This window comes from Neofelis nebulosa, chromosome 9, assembly GCF_028018385.1.
Source record: "Neofelis nebulosa isolate mNeoNeb1 chromosome 9, mNeoNeb1.pri, whole genome shotgun sequence".
Classification (NCBI taxonomy): Eukaryota; Metazoa; Chordata; class Mammalia; order Carnivora; family Felidae; genus Neofelis; species Neofelis nebulosa.
This window is the reverse complement of record NC_080790.1, coordinates 98,352,440-98,372,470: the sequence shown is the minus strand read 5'-3', so window position 1 is coordinate 98,372,470 and position 20,031 is coordinate 98,352,440. Positions and strand designations below refer to the sequence as shown.

At 50.6% G+C, this 20,031-nt stretch overlaps 1 protein-coding gene across 5 annotated transcripts in view; it reads right to left on the bottom strand.

Moving 5' to 3' along the window:
* Positions 1-19,762, bottom strand: part of OVOL2 (ovo like zinc finger 2) — a 32,520-nt gene extending 12,758 nt beyond the window's left edge. The window contains exons 1-4 of one of the 5 annotated variants that reach the window (XM_058684807.1): positions 17,955-17,992; positions 17,604-17,709; positions 17,066-17,292; positions 3,648-3,837 (exon numbers count right to left, since the gene is read on the bottom strand). In XM_058684807.1, the coding sequence (XP_058540790.1) occupies positions 3,648-3,837; positions 17,066-17,098 (223 nt within the window). In that variant the 5' untranslated portion in view covers positions 17,099-17,292; positions 17,604-17,709; positions 17,955-17,992. The other 4 variants (XM_058684804.1, XM_058684806.1, XM_058684805.1 and 1 more) reach the window with 4 other exon arrangements.
* Positions 19,763-20,031: the final 269 nt, after the last annotated feature.

The window sequence follows — 20,031 nt, the reverse complement described above, 5'->3', positions numbered from 1 at the left end:
TTTTTCTCCCTTAGAGGACATCGTCAACACCCCACCCCAAGCCCCCAGCCTACCACCAGGTCATCTCAGTTCCAGTAATGTCAGTGGCTTCCAGCATCTCTCTGTTGGAGGAGATTCCCCAGGAGACACCGGAGACCTTCAAGGGGCTGGGGGGGAGGAGCTGCCTAGGACCTGAGGGTCCCAGGATGGACCCCCATCAAGGAGGGATGGGAGTGACAGGATAAATCCCCCAGCTTTCTTGCCCTGGAACAATTCTGTGGTACATTCTACGTGGTTCTTCAGAGGACCCCCAGTGGGGTTGAGCCCCAGGTGCGCACGGTGACACCCTGCTCAATAGCTTGCTCTTATTGGCTGTCTTCCCCTCCCCACGTCCCCTCCGTAACCCCTCACTATGCCCCCTGAGATCACCCCCAAAATAAACCGCTTACACCCAAATCCTTAGGTCAGGGTCTGCAACCCAAATTAAGACACTCGGCACCTGCAAGGCCCTTCCTCCCCGTCCAGCTGTGGAAATCTGGCTCATCCTTCAAGGTCAGCCAAAAGACACCTCCTCTGAGAAGCCTCCCTGATGCCCTGTCAATGCACGTGCCAGGCCTCCCCACTGGCATACCTATGCTACTTTTTCTTTTGTTTGACACCTCTTGTTTTTCTCATGTGACAGTCAGATGTCTGATTTCTCCCCAGGTTGGCTGAGCTCTCCATGAGCACAGAGGGGAGTCTAGGGCCTGTCCCACAGCAAGGTCTCAGGAAACCTCTGCCAATTATTTGAACTTTTGCTACTAATAATATTTAATATTTACTATGTGCTTACAATTATTGCCCTGAGACCTCACAATTATTATTTTAGGTTACAGGTCCCAAAATTATGCCCATTTTAGAGATGGACAAACTAAGGCCAAAAAAAAAAAAAAGATAAGTAATTTAGATACGGTTGCATAGTCAGCTAACTCAGATCTGTAGCTTTTAATCAGTACACGACTGGGTGAATTTGCAAACTCTTCTCGGAGAAGCAGTCCCTGATATTTCCATTAATGGAGAGTCAACTCGGTCACAGATGAGGCAACCCCACTGGCTCACTGCTTACTCCAGCTGAAGGTACTCACAGCCAGCAACGCTCCCTGAGACTCTTCACTCTGTCTTAAAGGCCAGGGTCAGGGAGTGACCACAGCGCCCACCAGGCAAGTTTCAGAAGAATAAGACCGTGTCCTCAAGGACATCCTCAGACAGAGATGGAAAGCCGAGAAACAGTCCAGAGCAACCAGGGACAGAGGACTGAGTGAGTGGCCCCCAATCTCCTCCAGCCCCTCGGGTCGGCTGTCTACCAAGTCAGATTGGTAGCTACCCGATGAGTCTACCTATAGCCTTGGGTCCTCCACCCCCTGCAGGACTCCCCACATCCTACAGAATGCTCTGCCACCCCAGAGAACCCTCCGCCCACCCCAACCTAAGGTGCCAACCTGACCACACAGAGATCAAACTTGAACTGATTCACTGGTGCTAGGGACTAAAAAAAGAAGCCTTGTATCCAGCCCGGAAGAGTACACACCATAGGATTCCATTTCTATCATGCCCAAAACCAGGCCCGGTAATCAATGCTGCTACAAGTCACACTAGTGGTGCCTCGTGGAGGGAAGGCGATAGTGACAGAGGGAGGAGCAGGAATTCTGGGCACAGGGCGTATGGTAGCCCTCCTTATCCGGGGGTTCACTTTCAGTGATTTCAGCTACCCGTGGTCCACTGTGGTCCGGAAGTAGATGGTCCTCCTTCTGACATAACATCAGAAGGTCAGTAGTATCCTAACGCTACATCACAATGCCTAGGTCATTCACCTCACTTCATCTCATCACGTAGGCATCTTATCATCTCACACATCACAAGAAGGGGGAGTACAGCACAATAAGAAACTTTGAGAAAGAGAGACGACATTCACTGAACTTTTATTACAGTATATGGCTATAACTGTTCTATTTTATTACCAGTTGTTGTTAATCTCTTATTGTGCCTACTATATAAATTAAATATTATCGTAGGTATGTATATATAGGAAAAAGCATAGAATATGTAGGGTTTGGTACCACGTGTGGTTTCAGGCATCCACTGAGGTCTTGGAACGTGTCCCCACGGATAAGGGGGTACTGCTGTATTCTGTTTCTTGGTCTGGGTGCTAGTTATATGGGTGTGTGTTCACTCTGTAAAAATTCCTGAACTCGTCAAACTATATGCTTATGATTTGTGTGCTTTCCTGGATGCAAAAATCCACTTCACTAAAGGTTTTTTAAAAGGAAAAGAGAAACTTTTGAGTATTCCAGCCCACTCTCTAAGGTGGGGGACACTCTTCCCAGGCCGGGCAAACAGCTCACAGCCAGCAGTCTAAGAACAAAACAGTGTGATAGGAGCTATAAAAGAAATCTGAATACACAGGATCGGAGAAGGGTCCTGTGTGAGGATTGAGGAGGGAGGAGTAGACATTTTCCCATCCCACCAAGATGCCAGAGGAAACCCCAAACTCTGCAAGGGCTTGAGGATCAGGAGACTATATGTAGTAAATTCTATGAGGCTATAGGGAGAATGGGTCATGACCAGGTTGGGGTTGAATGGTTAGGATGGGATGGGTTGAAATGAGATGAAATTAAAGAGGATGGAGATGGGATGGGGAGGGGTTGGGGGGTAAGGGGTGGGGCAGGGAGGGGGTGGGATGGGATGGGGATGGAATGGGGATGGAGACAGGACAGGTTGGGATGGGGAGGGGTGGGGTGGGGTGGGGTGGGGTGGGCTGGGGTGGGCTGGGGTGGGCCAGGATGGGATGGGACCAGAATTTGAAAATGGAACCCGGATTGTAAAGAGCTTTATATGAAGCCCATCAAGATGAGGAGTTGGGATTTCATCTTGCCCAGAGTTGGAGAATTTTTAGCAGGGCAGGGGCACCCTTGGTATTGTCCTCAAGGGATCCTTCTGGCCGGTGTGGAACTATGGGCCTCAAGGAGAAGCCTAGAGGCCAGATGTTTCTAAATTAAACTAACAAGATTTTACCCAGTCAGATGGGCCAGAGGAGAGGCGAATGGGCACTCCCAGGATTCTCTGTGAATTGAGCTGGTGAGGACCTAGATCCATGCTCAAGTCGGGGAACTCTGGAAGGTCCAAGGGAAGGAAAACACTTGCCTGCTTCACAGAGGAGCTGAGCGTTTCCTCCTCTTTCTGAGCTCTCAGGACCTGATTCTGAGACAGCTCACACCCCAACAAAGGAGGAAAAGACACCACCAGTGGGACCACAAGAACCCATTCTAGCAGGCAGCCGGACGAGGGCTGAATGAACTATGCCCCACGCGTTGCACCAGACGTCACAGCCCAGAACGCTTCCAGCCAGGGATCTGTCTTAAATGGCCCCAGAACTTGGACCATCATCACATCTCTTACAGAGGCAAACAGCCTCAGAAAAGGGGCTTGCCTGGCCCACCGCAACTCAGCCGGCTGGTGGCACAACCAGGAGCTGGACCGAGATGCACCGGCCCCAGATGCCCCATCCTGCAGTCTTTCCAGAAATATGACACTGCTCCAAGCTCCCGATTTAGTTCTTTGGTGGAGAGGGAGCAGGAGCTCTGTCGGCCAGAACAGCGAAAGCAACCGCGAAGCACACGCCCCTTCCTCACCTGTATGCGTGCGGACGTGCCTCTTCAGGTCAAAGGTGTCGTTGAAGCCCTTGCCACAGAAGGTGCACAGGTGTCTCTTCACCTGGTTGTGGCACTTGAGGTGGCGGTTGAGCATGCGCTGCAGGCGGAAGCCCTTGCCACACAGCTCACAGCTGTGAACCGCCGGGTCGCTGCATGTGCCTGTGGTGAACTGGGACAGAGAGAGGGGGGGTGAGGGCCCCGGCGCAGGCGGGCACCCCCAGTGGGCTCAGCCCGGAGCCCACCTCCCCGTGTGGCCAGGCTGCGGCTCCTGACCCCTAAGAACTTCCAAGCGGGTTTTGGGGAAGGTGAAAGAGATCACTGGCTGCTCCTCCCAGCATTCATTCTCCCCTTCTTCCTGAGAACAGACTTCTTCTTTTTTTAAAAATTTTATTTTGAGAGACAAAGCATGAGCAGGGGAGTGGGTAGAGAAAGAGGGAGAGAGAGAACCCCAAGTAGGCTCCCCACTGTCAGCACAGAGCCCGATGTAGGGCTCGACCTCACAAAAGAGAGATCATGACCTGAGCCAAAATCAAGAGCCGGACACTTCACCGACTGAGCCACCCAGGTGCCCCCCACCCCCCCCCACACACACACTTCCCTTCACCTTAGAACAGACTTGTGTTCCCTGCCCCCAGCTAAGTGTCTATACTTGCCAGCCTGATAGCAAGTCATGGCCGCAGGATGAGCAGGCCAATGAAAAATACACTCCTCTCTGGGGGAAGATGGGGCCCTCTTCCTCCTTTTCTCCTTCCTGCTGGCTACACCTCCAACTGCCCCTTTGGACCATGACAGGGAAGCCAGTGCTGAGGATGGAAGAGCAGAAAGAAGGGAGTCCAGGTCCTGATGATGTCATGGAGCCCGCCGTAGAGTCCCCAAAGACAGCCACAATCCACTCCTTTCTCCCCGCGCCTGCATGCTGCTCTATTCATCAAGAGACAGAAACCATTTCCTCTCCCCTGGGATGGAGGCAAGTTCTAGGTCTTAAGAGACTTTGCAGCTTCTATATGTTCCCTCGTGGAAGCCAGCTGCCATGTAAGATGTCCAAAGCCACCATGCTGCGAGGAAGCCCAAGCAACTGGTGGCCAGTGGCCAGTGGTCCAGTGGCGTTGGACAGCAAGGCCACTCGGAGAGGCACTGATGTGCCAGATATGAATAAAGCCTCCCTGGACCTCCCGGCCCAGCCCATGGCAGCCACCGGCTAAGTGACTCTGGCCAGTGCTACCCACAGTAGAACTGCCTGGCCATGCCCCAGCTCCTGATCCACCAAAGTATCAACAACTAAAATGATCATTTGGGGAAGGGACTTGGTCAGGATCCCACAGCTGCATTATCATCAAAACAATAACCAAACCCCAGGCCCTGGGCTCCCAGTCTTGTGGTCCCTCAACCATGCTGGCCGCCTCTAAGGAAGAAAATTGAATCTATAATTAAGTGGTGAAAAACACCAGATCTAATATATTCATCAAAGGTTTCTTAGTTACCAAACCAGATCATTTATAAGCTTGATCCAATTGCTCTACTACTTATAAAAGGGCCTAATAACCTTATTTTCATACAAACATCATTAGCAGGAAGACTTGGTCCTTGCCTGGCTCCACACACCTCCCTAGCCTCCAACACCAACCACCCCTCCACCCAGGGTATTGCCCTCCACTAAGACCCAGCTCAACTGTTGCCTCGCTGATGTAGCTAGCTTCTCTGCAGCTTCTGCCCAAAACTGGTTTCCTGTACCCCTAAGACCAAGGCCCTTAAACCCCAGCGTGCACACGGATCCCCTGGGGGGCTTGTTAAAACACAGGTTCTGATTCAGGAGGTGTGGTGGAGTCTAGACGCGGCATTTCTAACCAGCTCCCAGGAGATGCCACTGTGGCACAGACCATCCTTGAGACATGAGGCAGTTCAGTACTTGATTCCACTACTTCCAGAAGGTTCCATCATGCACAGATGTTTCATCATAGTTCATCTGGTTTCCTCGACTAAATGCCTTTGCAGAAGCCAGGAGGTGTTTGTGCACATTCCTGCCCCCCACACCCCAAGCTCAGACTCAGGCCAGTGCACAGCGTGTTGATGGGCAATGGCTCACAGGTGGCAAAATACAAAGAGACTTGTAGAAGGCACAAGACCCCAGAACAGGGTTTTTCGGTCAGCCTCCTTGTCTGCTTGGAGCTTAATTTGTCTCAGCTGACACTGGAGTGCCCTCTCTGCAACAGGCCCTGTGCTCAGAGCTGGAAGCAATACAGTCACCAGGATGACATCCCAAGAAGCTGCCAGTCTAGTAGGGAAGGAGATCAGTCAAAAGGCCCCTGATATCTGGGAAGCCCAAGGGCACAATGGACACCTCAGAGAGGCACCTACCCCAGACATAAACTGTGAGGGAAGGCACTTCCAGAGGAAATGAGCTCCTCAGCCAGTCAAAGATGAGGAGGAAGAGGAGGGAAATGGCAAAGAATATTCCAGAAGAGGGCAGCGGGAAAGAGAGAGACTGTGTGTGGTTCCACATGGCTAGCCTGAGCCATAGAGCTGTGGTAGCAGAGCAGGGCAGTGTCCTCCTTGGGGCTCTACCTCAAAAGGCAGAGGGGCCCCTGGAAGCTACAGTGGAGGACAGCCTCGGGGGTTGGGTTGTTGACCCAGTGGGTAACCATCCTGGGCCTCCAACTCCCACGTCCCACCTCTGCCCTGCATCCCCCAAAGAGGGTTGGGCCTGGCATTTGTCCTGAGGGAGACCCAGCTGAGCCCAAGACTTTCCTATTTCTGTCGCCAGGACAGGTCAGGTCTTCTCCTTGCCCAGAAGTCCCCATTTTGGTAATTTCAACCCTTGCAGGGATGTGAAAAGACTAAATATGGCCCAAGTCTTCGCAAACTGAATACCTGGAGCTCCTTGAGGCCATGTCTACACAGGAAAAAGGCCATTGAGAGCTAGCAAGTGCCTAATAAAGCAGAACATAGACAACTGACCCAGGTAATTTGATTAAGAATGTGCAGAAAGCTAGAACTGTCTTCCTGCAGAATGTTCTTTTTTTTTTTTTTTTTTTTTTTTTAATTTTTTTTTTTCAACGTTTTTTTTTTATTTATTTTTGGGACAGAGAGAGACAGAGCATGAACAGGGGAGGGGCAGAGAGAGAGGGAGACACAGAATCGGAAACAGGCTCCAGGCTCCGAGCCATCAGCCCAGAGCCTGACGCGGGGCTCGAACTCACGGACCGCGAGATCGTGACCTGGCTGAAGTCGGACGCTTAACCGACTGCGCCACCCAGGCGCCCCCTGCAGAATGTTCTTAAGGACTTGCCAACTTATAGTCCAAACCCAAACTCCTGTTTACTTTCTATTACAGTCCCAGATGAAAACTTCAAATCACTGGCATTATTTTGCTTGAAAAGAATAAAATCTTGAAAGATAGAAAGGAGATTAGTGACATTTTGAGGGAGTGCAGGGCCAATGGATCATCTGAGCAAGCTACAGAATGCCTTTTAACACAGGAGAAAACATGATAACGGGGGAGGAGACTGAGGACTAACCGCCCTCCCCCAGTCCAAGGGGGAGTTTCCTTCTGGTTTTCTTGGAACAAAATAGAAATTCTCCAAATGTGCCTCAACAAAGGCAATTTTTTCACTTCTCCACCATCATATACATCCCCATTCCACATGATGGAAAACTGAGCCAGCACCCAGGGGTTCATTTGAGGGAATTTCCCTAAGGTGCACCCTCCAATCCCTGAAGCACTGTCTGCCACCTCTCTATACCTATGACCAATCCAGCACCCAGACATTAACAAATTCTATTTGAAGCCTTAAGAGAGCCTTGTTGAAAGATCTAAGATGAACTAATGGCAAAAGATCATGGCTGAAGAAGCCAGCTTCTGCCAGACTGTTTCACTTCTCAGAAAGGAAGGAATATTTGTAGGATAAATTCCTAAATGTGAAATTTATCCCACAGAGTGTATTTCACACATCAGGTACCCTGAAATTCCATCTGTAATGGCAAAAGGCCAGGAAATACCTATATGTCCGTCAAGAGGGACTTTTAAAAGATGCTAGAACCACATAATCAAAACAGCTAGAAAAAGGAAAGAGTATCAGCTGCCAGACACATGAGTGAGCCCTCTGATGTCCAGCCCAGTCAAGCCCCCAGAAGACTCCAGGCGGCTGCCTTCTGACCGCAACCGCAAGAGAAACCCCAGGCAAGAATGGCCCAGCTAAGCCCAGTCAATCCTCAGAACTCGAATTCAGAATAAATTAAACTACTAAATTTGGGGTAATTTGTGAAAGAGCAATGCGTAACTGGAACAGTAAGAGATGTAGCACATTCTCTCCAGAACATCAGATCTGCCACATTTCCTAATGTTCTCTCCCAGGATGGGCTGCAGGGTACAGACAACACATCTGATTCCTGGAATGACACCTCATGGGTTAGAGGGCCAGCAATCCCTCCCCAGGTCACACGTCAGCTCACTGGGCCATCTTTACAATGTTTACGCATGTTTTTTGTTTTTGTTTTTTTTAATGTTTATTCATTTTTGAAAGAGACAGAGAGAGACAGAGAGAGCAGGGGAGGGGCAGAGAGGTATACACAGAATCCAAAGCAGGCTCCAGGTTCTGAGATGTCAGCACAGAGCCCGACGCAGGTCTTGAGCTCATGAACCTCGAGATCATGACCCGAGCTGAAGTCGGATGCTTAACCCAATGAGCCACCCAGGTGCCCCGTACACAGGTTTATACCTAACAATGAACCTCCTAAAAGTTCAAAATAAGGTTAACCAGTCTTACTTACCTTGTTACTCTGCAAGTAGACCCAAACTAGTTACATCTTGGCTATCTTAGTTACAAAATGAGAGTGCAGTGAACAGACAAGAAATGCTGAGTATCAAATAAAAACCTAGACCGGCTGTCATCTATTTGCGAGATGTCATTTAATACCCCTGAGCCACAATTTCCCACGTGTAAAAATGATAAAATGGCAAGGCACCTGGCTGGCTCAGGTGGTAGAGTGTGCAAGTCTTGATCTCGGGGCTGTGAGTTTAAGCCCCGCATTCGTGTAGAGATTTTTAAAAATGATAAAATGGTATTAGATGAGCCATCTTCAGAAGTATGAGGATCTGAGAGCACAGTTCTTTTCCTTTTTCTTAAGTTCAAGCCCTGATCCACCACTTACAGTCTGTGGGACGTAGGCAGGTAACTCCCCCTCTCTAAGCCTTAATTTCATAACCCGTAAAATGTGGACAATAACTATATTTGCCTCTCAGGATTATTAAGGAATCAAATAAGAAAAGCTACTTAAAAAGGACCTGATGGTCAATAACTTGTCACTCTTATAGACCAGTTCCAAAGTTCTGGGATCCTAAGTAAAAGGTAATTGGTCAAAATCCCTTGACTCTCCATTGGCCTTGTGAATTTTCTCTCTGATTGGGAAAAAGAAGAGAAGTGACCTTCAATGTGAGCTGCCAACTCCCAGTCCTTCCTCCACGACTCTGAAATCCAAAAATGCTCTGAAAACCAACATTCTCACATATCTCGTGTTAGCAGTAAAACTGGACCTGAGCAGACATGAAGCCGTGCAGACTTGATCCCATTGGGGGTCAATATTCATGTGTTTTGATATGGAAATTACTAACATGTTTAATTATAGGCTACTGCTCCAGACCTGCCAGGGTGGCATATGCACCATGCCACCTTCTGGAAAAGCTTGACAGTCTCACCCTTAATCCAAAAGCAACACTTTGCAAAAGGCTTACTAATGAAATGGGGAAGCTACCGTGGACAGTGGGAGAGGACATCAATCTGGACATTAATTCAGGGCAAGAAAGAGGAAGAGAGACTGAGTGGTTCTCCAACCCCATGGCTGGGCGCTTTCTTGCTTGCTGTCCTGTTTTCTGCAGGACCTTGGCTTTCATTTTAAAAAACACACAAGGTTCCCCTCTAGTTCTTCTTAAAAAAAAAAAAAAAAAAAAAAAAGTCTTTGCAGTAAAAACAAACTGATCATTGTATCAGGGCTGTGGAAAACTTCAGGAGTGTCGGGGGAGGTAAGGACTTAGGCTGGCCCCCAACCAACTTGAAAGCTGGCTAAGGTCACTTACCTGTCAAACTTCTAAACCAAAAAAAAAAAAAAAAAAAATGAAATGAAAATCCTTTATTGTCTGTTGATGCTTCCACCAGACAAGTCTATTAAAGTATTAATGGTCCTATTTCCTGTGGGAGAGTACTGCGTCCAGGCCACCTTGTGGGGGCCGTTTGGACAAGATTTCCAACTGACACATTTGCTATGCTTCAGCATTAACACATGCTAAGCACAGAGCGCCTGGCTGCCTCAGTTGGTAGAGCACGGGACTCCTCATTTTGGGGTGGTGAGTTCAAGCCCCATGTTGGGCATACAGATTACTCAAGAAACAAAACAAAACATGCTAAGCATATTGCCCAATTCCTTTGGGACAAAAAACTCCCTCCTGGTCCCTGTACCATTTCTTTAGACTTCACCGCTCTGCTATATGGTAGAATGGAGAACCTTCTCAAATGCGGAGATAATGAAGAGTATCCTTAGAATCCAGAAAAAACTGAGGTTCCAAGAGATCTAACCTGCTCTTGGTCACCTGACTTATCGGTGCGCACACTGAGATTCTGGATGTGGCCTGTTGTCTGCAAAACTTGTGCCTACACTTCCCCTGGACAGGCCCACGGGTCTGGGCATGATGTGGGGGGAAAGGGAGGGGATGAATCCTATTGTTTGTCTCCTATCACAGCTTCCTGTCAGACCATCAATGCTAATGGCTGCGGTGTCAAAGATACCTCCTACAATGCAATACAGCAACCCTAAAAAAATAAGGATCCTTGGGTTGAGCTTTGCTACTAAAAACTGTGATAAATTCAATGAACACACCTCCCGCCCCCCTCCCCCCAGGGCTTTACCTTTCTTTCCTTGCAAATGAGGGGACTGGACCACACAAGCTTTAAAGTTCCCTGTACTGGATCCTTTGGATGGACACTCTTCTCAGCAACTATTTCTACTTTTTCTGGTGCGCCTTCCCGTACTGCAGAGGCTAAAAAGCTACAAACTGCATTTCCCAGACCCCTTTACAGCTACAGGTTCTAGATGTCACTGGGGTTCCACCAATGACCCACACTATCAAGAGGTTTGAATTTGGGCCTGAGTTAACTGGACAGAGGCAGGCACATGGCAATCACTCTATACTCTGCATCAGTCGGTAGCCATAGAGGCAGAAGGTGGACCTCCCTTGGTGGCCCAGTTCTGCAGTGTGGCTCTGGGAGTTCAATCCTGGTTCTTTGTCCATTTACTACCCTATCATTAACCATTCTCAGCTGAAGCTAACTACAGTGGATTCTGTTGTCTGCAGCTAAACCCACTTCACCTATGTTCAAATTAAAAGCTGGTGCAATTAACACTTACATGGTTCCCCCATTCCTTTTCCCCCTTTTAATTAATCTGGCCTTTTTTTGAGCATCTAGTCCAGATATTTCCCCAGATTTACATTTTCTTCTCACCTATTTTCCTCCAAATGCTGTCATTTACATCTAGGGACTGTTGATTCCTTCTTCCCCGCCTGTACTTCTGTCCTATGTTGACCTATGTCCTGCTATGAGTCAGGCATTACTGTACCAGGTGCTGGGTATACAAAAAGCCCAGGAGGAATGTTCCTTGCCTTTGGTGGGTCTAGAGTCAAGAAGAGGAGGCTGGTCAGCCAAATGTAAGGGACATGGTTAGTGAGTTACAATGGGGGTGGGGTGAGGGGCATCCAATTCTGTCTTATGAGATAACAGACAATAGGTAAGGAGTTAGGGACAGAGCTATGTTCTCTTCCAAATATCAAATGGATGGGTTTTTTAAAACTACTGAAATCCGTGATTCACAACATATTTAAAAATAAACAAGTTGGCCATAGCTATGGAATTCTGGTGACCCAACCGGTTATCTTGAAAACTGGTAAATAAAGGGAATCTTATCTGGCCTTTCCTGAATGAACTGTCTCACTGGGAACCAAACAGCAGATGAGGCAAAGTGTATCTCTGTACAAGAATATCAACTAATAAACAAAGGACAGAATATCACAACCCCTAATAACCTACAATATTTAGACCCTGAATATCAACAACTGCTGACATCACAGAGAGACAACCAAATATTATGTGCTTTCCGGATGTTAATAGGTGCCCCCCACTGTGACAGACTATTTAGCTAAAACAAATACACCTGATCAGACACCTAAAGCAGTGTTGATAGAACTTTCTGCAATGAAAGAAATGTTCTAATTTGTACTGTCCGATACAGTAGCCACTGCTCACACATGGTTACTAAGCACCTGAAATGTGGCTTGTGCAACTGAGGAACTTAATATTTAATTTTGCTTAGTTTAAATTTAAATTGTCACACGTGACTTTCGCTACTACACTGGACAGTGCAGCTGCAGAACCAACTACCCACATTTAAAAAAAAAATTTGGGGGGTGCCTGAGTGGCTTAGTCAGTTAAGCGGTCGACTTTCGGCTCAGGTCATGATCTCACAGTCCGTGAGTTCGAGCTCCGCGTCGGGCTCTGTGCTGACAGCTCAGAGCCTGAAGCCTGCTTCAGATTCTGTGTTTCCCTCTCTGCCCTTCCTCTGCTCTCTCTCTCTCAAAAATAAAGAAACATTAAAAATAATTTTTTTAATTAAAAAAATAAAATAATTTTTTTAATTAAAAAAATAAAATAATTTTTTAATTAAAAAAATAAAATAAATTTTTTAACGTTTATTCATTTCGGAGAGACGGAACACGAGTGGGAGAGTGGCAGAGTGAGGAAGACACAGAATCTGAAGCAGCTCCAGGCTCTGAACTGTCAGCACGGAGCCCGACGTGGGGCTCAAACCCACTAACAGCGGGATCATGACCTGAGCTGAAGTCGGATGCTTAACCAACTGAGCCACCCAGGCACTCCACCCAATTACCTATTTAGAGAAAATCTAGGAGACGGAGGAGCATTAGCCTCTGTGGTGATGCATTCCTCAAAATCCAGATTGTTAGAAACTCTCCAAGCAAATTACTCATCTCTTCAATAATTAACTTGTAAGGAAATGGACAAGAGATGGGGGGTGGGGGGGAATGTGTAAATTAAAAGAGACCTGAAAGACATGTCAGTCAATTACAATGTATAGACATTGTGTGGACGGGACTCAGCAAACTGGGAAAAAAAAAAAAAAAAAGTATGAATTTATGAGACAATTAGCAATGTGAACACCATTGTTAACATGGGTGTGATCGTGTACCTTGATCTTTATCTATCACAGGCACATTCTGAGTTATTTATGGTTGAAATAATAGGATAACTGAGATTTGCTTCAAAATCACGTGTCGGGCGTTAGATGTGGGCTGGATGGGCAGGACCAGCCATAGAAGAACGGTTGTTGGGGTGGGGTAACGGGCCCTATGCCTCTGAAAGTCTCCACAAATGAAAAATGATGAGGAAAAAAAAAGGAAAAAGACTACTGCACCTTCACATATCTGGCACTACTTGAAGACTCAGACTACAGAGCCAGGTAAAAGACCAAAAATACTTTAGAAGGAATTCTACACTCAGTTCCTTTTGAAGTATCCTTGGAAGAGGCCAAAGGAAGGGAACAGAAGGGGAAAAGGAGGAGATTCATTTGCTATTCTATACTTGCACCTGGGTCCCACCACCCACTGAGACAGGAAGGAAAAACATCAGTCAATTGACTGATTTCACTTCAGAGTTACTTAGTTTCTGATAAACCTTCAAAGGAAGGGCAATGGTGATCAGGGTGTCTGGGGGTCTCTGCTCCACAGCTAGATTCCTGCAAATGGGCCCAGGACAAAAGAGACTTAAAGCCACCTAGACCTGTCACGACCGCCTTCTCAGATGCACATGATCTACCCCCCACCACCCCCCCACCCCCGAATCTGTTTGGAAAATTACTGAATCCTCAGCAGTAAAGAGACGATTTTGCAAACCGCACTGAGGCACACAGTCAGAAGGCAGACAGGCTGGGAAGAGCCATTTTCCTAACCAGCACCTAGGACTCCTTTCCAGATCCACTCACAAGCACAACCAGATTGGCAAATCCCTAGTCCCCACTGGAGGCAACAAAATACTGGACGTTAATGAAATCTGCCATCCATCACTATTAAACTAACTTCCTACTGGCAATTTATACATGCACAGAAGTGCTAGACATTCTGCAGCCCTTATTTCATCTAACCATCACTTCTGAGAGGCTGATTCCATTGCTTTTCCATTTTACAGATGAGGGAAGTAAGACTCAGGACAGAGGGGCCCGTGAGTGGTTCAGTCAGTTGAGCATCTGACTTCAGCTCAGGTCATGATCTCATGGCTCATGAGTTAGAGCCTTGCTTCGGGGAGCCCTCCTTCTTTCTCTCTCCCTCTCTCCCTTGCTCACTTGCACCCTCTCTCTCTAATACAAAAGAAAAAAAAAAAAAAAGACTCGGGACAGATAATATATCTCTAAGACAGCTGGTAAGATGGACCCAACTGAGGTCTTCCTTCTCAAAACCCTTCCAGAGCCCTCCTCCGCCTGCGCAAGCGCACCCCCACCTCTTGGCTTGGCCCCTTCACCACCTCATCCTGTCCCAGTTTCTCACCTCCCACTTGCTCTCTGACCCAGCAGGTCCATTTTCTATCTTCGGGCACCATAGCTTTGAGTCCTTTACTGACTCAAGTTTTGGGCTCAGCCATACGCCCCTAAAGCCTGACTCTCCCCCCCTTCCCCACCCTCAAATCCACACCAAGAAACCTTCCCTGCTCAGAATTACATCTTTGCACATGCTTTAGCATTCCCTTTGCTGTAACAGAGTTAATAATTAGTATTTGTGTCTCCCCACCAACCCAGACAATCCCAGCTAGAGTTAAAGAGCACCTACCACATTCCCCTCTTTACTCATTTATTTTCACCACTCTATGAGGTAGGTTTCATTATTATTCCCATTTCACAGACAAGGAAACAGAGGCCCAGAAAGATTTGCAACTTGCCTAAAGTCACACAGCTAAGAAGTGACAAAACCAGAGCCTGGGGGCTTAACTGTTTCGGTCAAATGATTCTAGAACACCAGGCTGGGAACATTTTTATCTCCTGGCTGCCTAGCACACAGAAGGCACTCCAAAAAATTAGATGGGATGTTGCCTCTCTCTGCAGGGCACTGGCTCAAACCTGCCCCTCCTCTACTCCTCTGAGCCAGCTGCTTAGTGAGTGTCTTGAAGTTATTCAAACTCAATCATTATGCTTCATGCATGGGCCTCATTCTTGAGTGGTATTTCTTTTCTTCTAGTTAAGAAACTAATTTTTTTTTAATTTATTTTAGAGAGAGAGAGCCCACCAGCAGGGGAGAGGGGCAGAAAGAGAGAGAGAGAGAGAGAGAGAGAGAGAGAGAGAGAGAGAGAGAGAGAGAATCTTAAGCAGGTTCCATGCTCAGCGTGGAGCCCGAGGAGGGGCTTAATCCCATGACCCTGGGATCATGACCTGAGCCAAAATCAAGAGGATGCTCAACCAACTGAGCCACCAGGCGCTTGGAGAACCTAATTCTTAAGAGTCCAGCATATTTTTCACAGAACAAGAGAATTACCCAATATGCTAAGTCACGGGCAATTTGGACAGTCATTTGAAAATGGCCAATACCACAGATGATAATTCTGGAGGCTTGGAGCATCTTAACACTAAGATATCTATTTTCGGACGGAAGCTGAAAGGGAAAAGGAATCTAAGCATCCTCAGTAAACAAATAAAACTTCTCCGGAAGCTATGCTAAGGTGGAGGAGCAAACTCACCACCCCGCAGCACTTGGGGCGGTTTGTAGGCAAGATCACAGAAATAAGATTGTGGTTTATTTATTCCTTTAATCCAGGGCTACGATGGCGCTGTTTACCTGAGACAAGAGAGAGCTCCTAAAATGCTGGTAAGGGACTAGACCTTTCTCCCCTGCCACTTTCTTCCCAGGGTAATCTGGGAAATTGGGGGACAGAGGGGCAAACGGACCACAGTCAATCCCAAAACAACGTTGCAATTGTCCTTCCAGCCCGGTGATAAATATGCAAGTGGGACACTTAGTAGAATTTCCTGGAGGGCAGAGCTACCAGCCTCAGGCAAACTGTCCCCTCCCACTTAACCCCATCTGGCCCAGAAAAGCCTCAGGCCAGCTGACTTTGAACCTCAGCAGCACCACTTACCACCGAGCAGCACGCGGCACCGCAGTAACCTTTAAAGAGGTCTTTTCCCGAGGATTCCAGCTCCAGCCTCTAGCCTCAATTCATAATCAAATGCACCCTAGCCCGCCCCCAAGCTAAACTCCAGGAACCAGGAATATGCATAGGGAGGGATGGCCTCGCCCAGGAAAAGTAACCTAGTGTCACCCAATCCACAGCGAACACTGGAGTTCCTCCTCCCCATACCCCCCCCGCCACCGCCCCGGGCAGCTGGGCTGCAGGACCGCCATGGAGCGCTCCAGAATTATCGCCCACTAAGAGGGCCTGGAGCCCGCAGAGTCCCACCAAGCTCGGAAATGGGGTCATGTGATTCCTAAAACACCACTCCCTGGCTCCAGCTGACTGAGTCAGTGGAATGGGATTCCTTAATCTTGGGGGTAGCGGATACATTTGAGCAGGCGATCATGGAAGTTCTACCCAGAAAAGCCAGATGGGTGTCCTGATAAGATGTCGCCTACAATTCTAGAAGACTAGGGGGAGGGGGTTGCTGAAGGATGGTAAGGGAGGGTAACAAACACTCCAACCCACTGGGGGCGGGGCACTGAGGCAATTTTCAGGTGAACCCTTTTATCCATCAGTTTAATTAAAGAAGATTGGAGAGGTATGACAAATTTAAAGTGCCCAGCACAGGCCTCGAGTCTAACGGGCACTCCATAATTGTCACTGGGAATAGCTGTTATTGCGAGAGGGCCACTGTGTGCCAAACTGCCGCCTCGGTCTCCAGAACGCAAGCGTGTGGAACTCAGAATTCACATAGCGCTAGGAAATGCGCCCCAGAGAACGGAATTGCTGAAAGCCTGGGTCCCTCCTTTCTGAACCCGGGAACCCCGACGGCCTGGTGATTCTTCAGGCCCTGCACACACACTGGGCTGCTGGAGGGAGGAAGCTGGGCCTGGGTCTTTTAAGCAGTTCCAGAGGCCACCCCGGCAGACTGTGCCGGCTCCAAGGTTCCAGCGGCGCGGGCCGCTGGCTGGCCGCTGGCTACCCAGCAGGCGGGAGGACACGCTGAGCCGCCCTGGCCGAGACCCAGAGGCAGGTGCAGGAACGGCGCGGCGGGCGCTCTCGGTGCCGGGGTGCACCGGTGCCCGGGTGCGCGGGCGGGAGCTGCAGGGAGGGGCGCGGGTTCCCGGAGCCCGACGCCAGGGCGTGGTGCAGGTGGCGGCGGGGGCAGAGTCGACACCATACCTTGATTTTCGACCTAGCGACTGGGCGCTGCATCGCCGCCAGGTGTCCACCCGGGCCCTCTGCGTCGCCAGGCTCGGGGATTTCGCGCTCGGGGGCGCGCGGGGACGAGCTGCTCTCGGCGCCTCCAGGCTCCCCCGCGCTGCTGCTGCCGCCGCCGCTGCTGCTGCTACTGCCGCCGTCGCTGCGGCAGTCCTCGGGGGGGTCGTGGAGCAGACGGCCCAGGCCCACTGCGGAGGGAGGGGCGGCGCCCCGACACAGACACGCGGCGTCAGGCCCGGGAGTCCGCGGCAGTTTGACCTGCGGGCGGTGCCGCCGCCCCGCCCTGGACCTGGGCACCAGGCCAAGTGGGCAACACGCGGGGGTGGACGAGAGAGTCCCCGGCTCGGCCTCCCGAGCGAGCACGGGGTTGGGGAGGGGGGCGGCTCCTCGGTCCCATTCCCGCGCCCACAAGGAACCGAGGGCCTTGGGCGGCTGGGGACACTACGCGCCAAGTTGCCTCTCCCTGGGATGAGGGGATAGGGGTCTGACTTCAACCTACCTAGCCCGAGGGGCTGACGGATCCTGGGGCGACTCTATGAGGGCATGGGACCGAGAGGAGCCCCTACTGGCCTTCAGTCTCCCCTCCTGGGCCACCTCGTCCCGCGCTGCAGCCAACGGTCCCGCCGCCGGGCAATTACAGGCGCCCATTAGGAGGAAGGGGGCGCAGGGCGTCGCGGGTTCCCCAGCCTCTCCCTCTCCGTCTTCACGCGCCTCAAGGACCTCCCCCCGCCCCGAAAGAGGGGGCATGGGGTGGGCAGTCCGGCCCCTGCGGTGAGCTGAGGGGACCCGGACACCCCTGCCCCCACCCCGGGAGTCCCGCGCCCAGGCCCGGCCCCCGCGCGGCGCTCACCTGGGATGTAGGTGTCTGCCCTTTCCTCATCCGGGAGCTCATCCCAGCTGCGGACAGAGACCCCCGGGCTCCTCCTCTTCACCAGGAAGACTTTGGGCATGGTGTGGCCCCCTCCCCGGCCGGCGGCCCCCTTCCTGCCGGCTGCTCCCCGATAGGGGCTGCGGCAGTGACTCGGTCCCCGGCTCCCGGCGGCCAGAGCCCACCTTCCCGCCTAGCCTGCCCTCTCCCTCCGCCCCCCGCCGCGCCGCGGCCCAGGCCTCTCCCCCGCACGCCCAGCGACTCCCAGCCTCCGGGCTCGGCGACACCTATGCCTTAAATCGCGGGTGAGACCACGCCGGGGAAAAAGTTTCATAAGGTGGAATAGAAGAGACACCAGGAAACTTGGGAGTGAGCATGCGCCCTGCAACATAACGGTGTCAACAAGCTCGCTACCTGTCCGACCGGTTCCGGCGGCCGGGGCTGCCTGTTCCAGCCCTTCCTTAGGCATGAATGTTTGCAAAAGAATTTAACGTCTGATTCTTTCCCCCCCCTCCCCTTTTTAAAAAGGGAAGAACGTTTTTTGATCAGCCTCTCGCCCCATTCCCCATCACGAGCACCTCAGGGCAAACTCTTAGAGGTTAGCCCCCAGGTCCGCTTCCCGGGGCGTCCATCCTAAGAGCTGGAGCTTCCTGCGAGTTGCACACACCACCACCATCCCCCGCCCCCGGGTGGATTTGTCTCCGACAAGCAAGCAAGAAAATGGCTCAGTTCCTCCGGACTTTGTGGATGGTTTCCGCGGCTAGTTGAAATCCCGGCGGGCGGAAGGGGGAGGAGGCAGGGAGATTATCCAGGGCTCTGTTCTGGTAAAGAGGGCGACTTGGGGACTCAAGATCCCCATCATTTACAACAGTCCCCCCAAATAAGCACAGTAATAATATGACTTAAAGCTCGGCAGCTTTAGAACACGTCGTTATTACTGATCTGTGCCACACAATCTGGGGAAAACAAGTCGGCTTGCTCTGCTAAAGCAGCTTCCATCCCAAGACCTACCACCCCAAGAGCCTCATCAACCCAAATAAACACACAATGGAAACAAAAGCCGAGCGCCTGTTATGCAAACGCAGCTCCGAAACAAATCTCTTATCCTTGCCCACTCCCATTACAGTCTTCGCCTAACTGCCCGCTCCCCGAAATCAGAGGCTGGGAAATACCTTTCCCAGTAAATGAAGACAGGCTGCTACTGGGGAGGTGGCTGGAGAGCTTTGTATTTATTTTTGGTTTTGGTTTTTCCTCTAGGGCTTTATTCGCGGAGGGGGAGTTGGGAGAGAAGGAAGAGGAGTTGGTAAGAGAAAGATGCCAAGTTTCTAAGACTAGCAGTGCCGGCGTTTGGGGCGCGCGCTGTCCCTCTCACGGCCCCTGCTCGGGTGCGCCCGGGGACGCGCAGCACTGCCTCCACCGCTGCGGTGGGCGCACCCCTCCTGTGGGTGAGCAGACTCGTGCGGGCTCGGGGGCTGCCGGGGCGCGTCTCGCCAGGAGCTCCCAGGCGCCCGCAGCTCGCCCATCCGCCAGACTCACCTGTCTGTAACCCGACCCGCTGCGCGCCCGGCCCACAGGGCCGAGGAACCGACACAGCGGTTTTCCCCGTCCTCTTCCGCCCTGGAATGGCCCTTGGGGACACAACAGCCTGGTAACGGATTTCTCGGCTCGGCTGGAGTACTCTTTCCGCGCACGGAGAGGGGGCGCAGCTCTCCTGGGTCTGCGAAGGGAAGAGAAGCGCCATGCCTCGGGGTCTGCCCTCAAGAGGTCACCCTGTCTTGGCTCAAGCCTGTCTGGACTCCAGATTTTCTGAGAACAATCAACGAAGAATGAAAAAGACTTTGATCCGGTTAAGCCGGGTGTGGAGAAGGAAGACATTTCTATAGCGGCACAAGGAAACGAGGCTTCTTTTTAGTCTTTAAGGCTGATGGCGCAGCTTCTGGGAGACTCTGAGGATGTATTTTACCTACCAACAAACTGAAGATTTTTCGGAAAGAAGGAGCTTGGTGGAATGAAAGTAAAATAAAGTAAAACTGTGAAATCACAGAATCACCTCCCATCT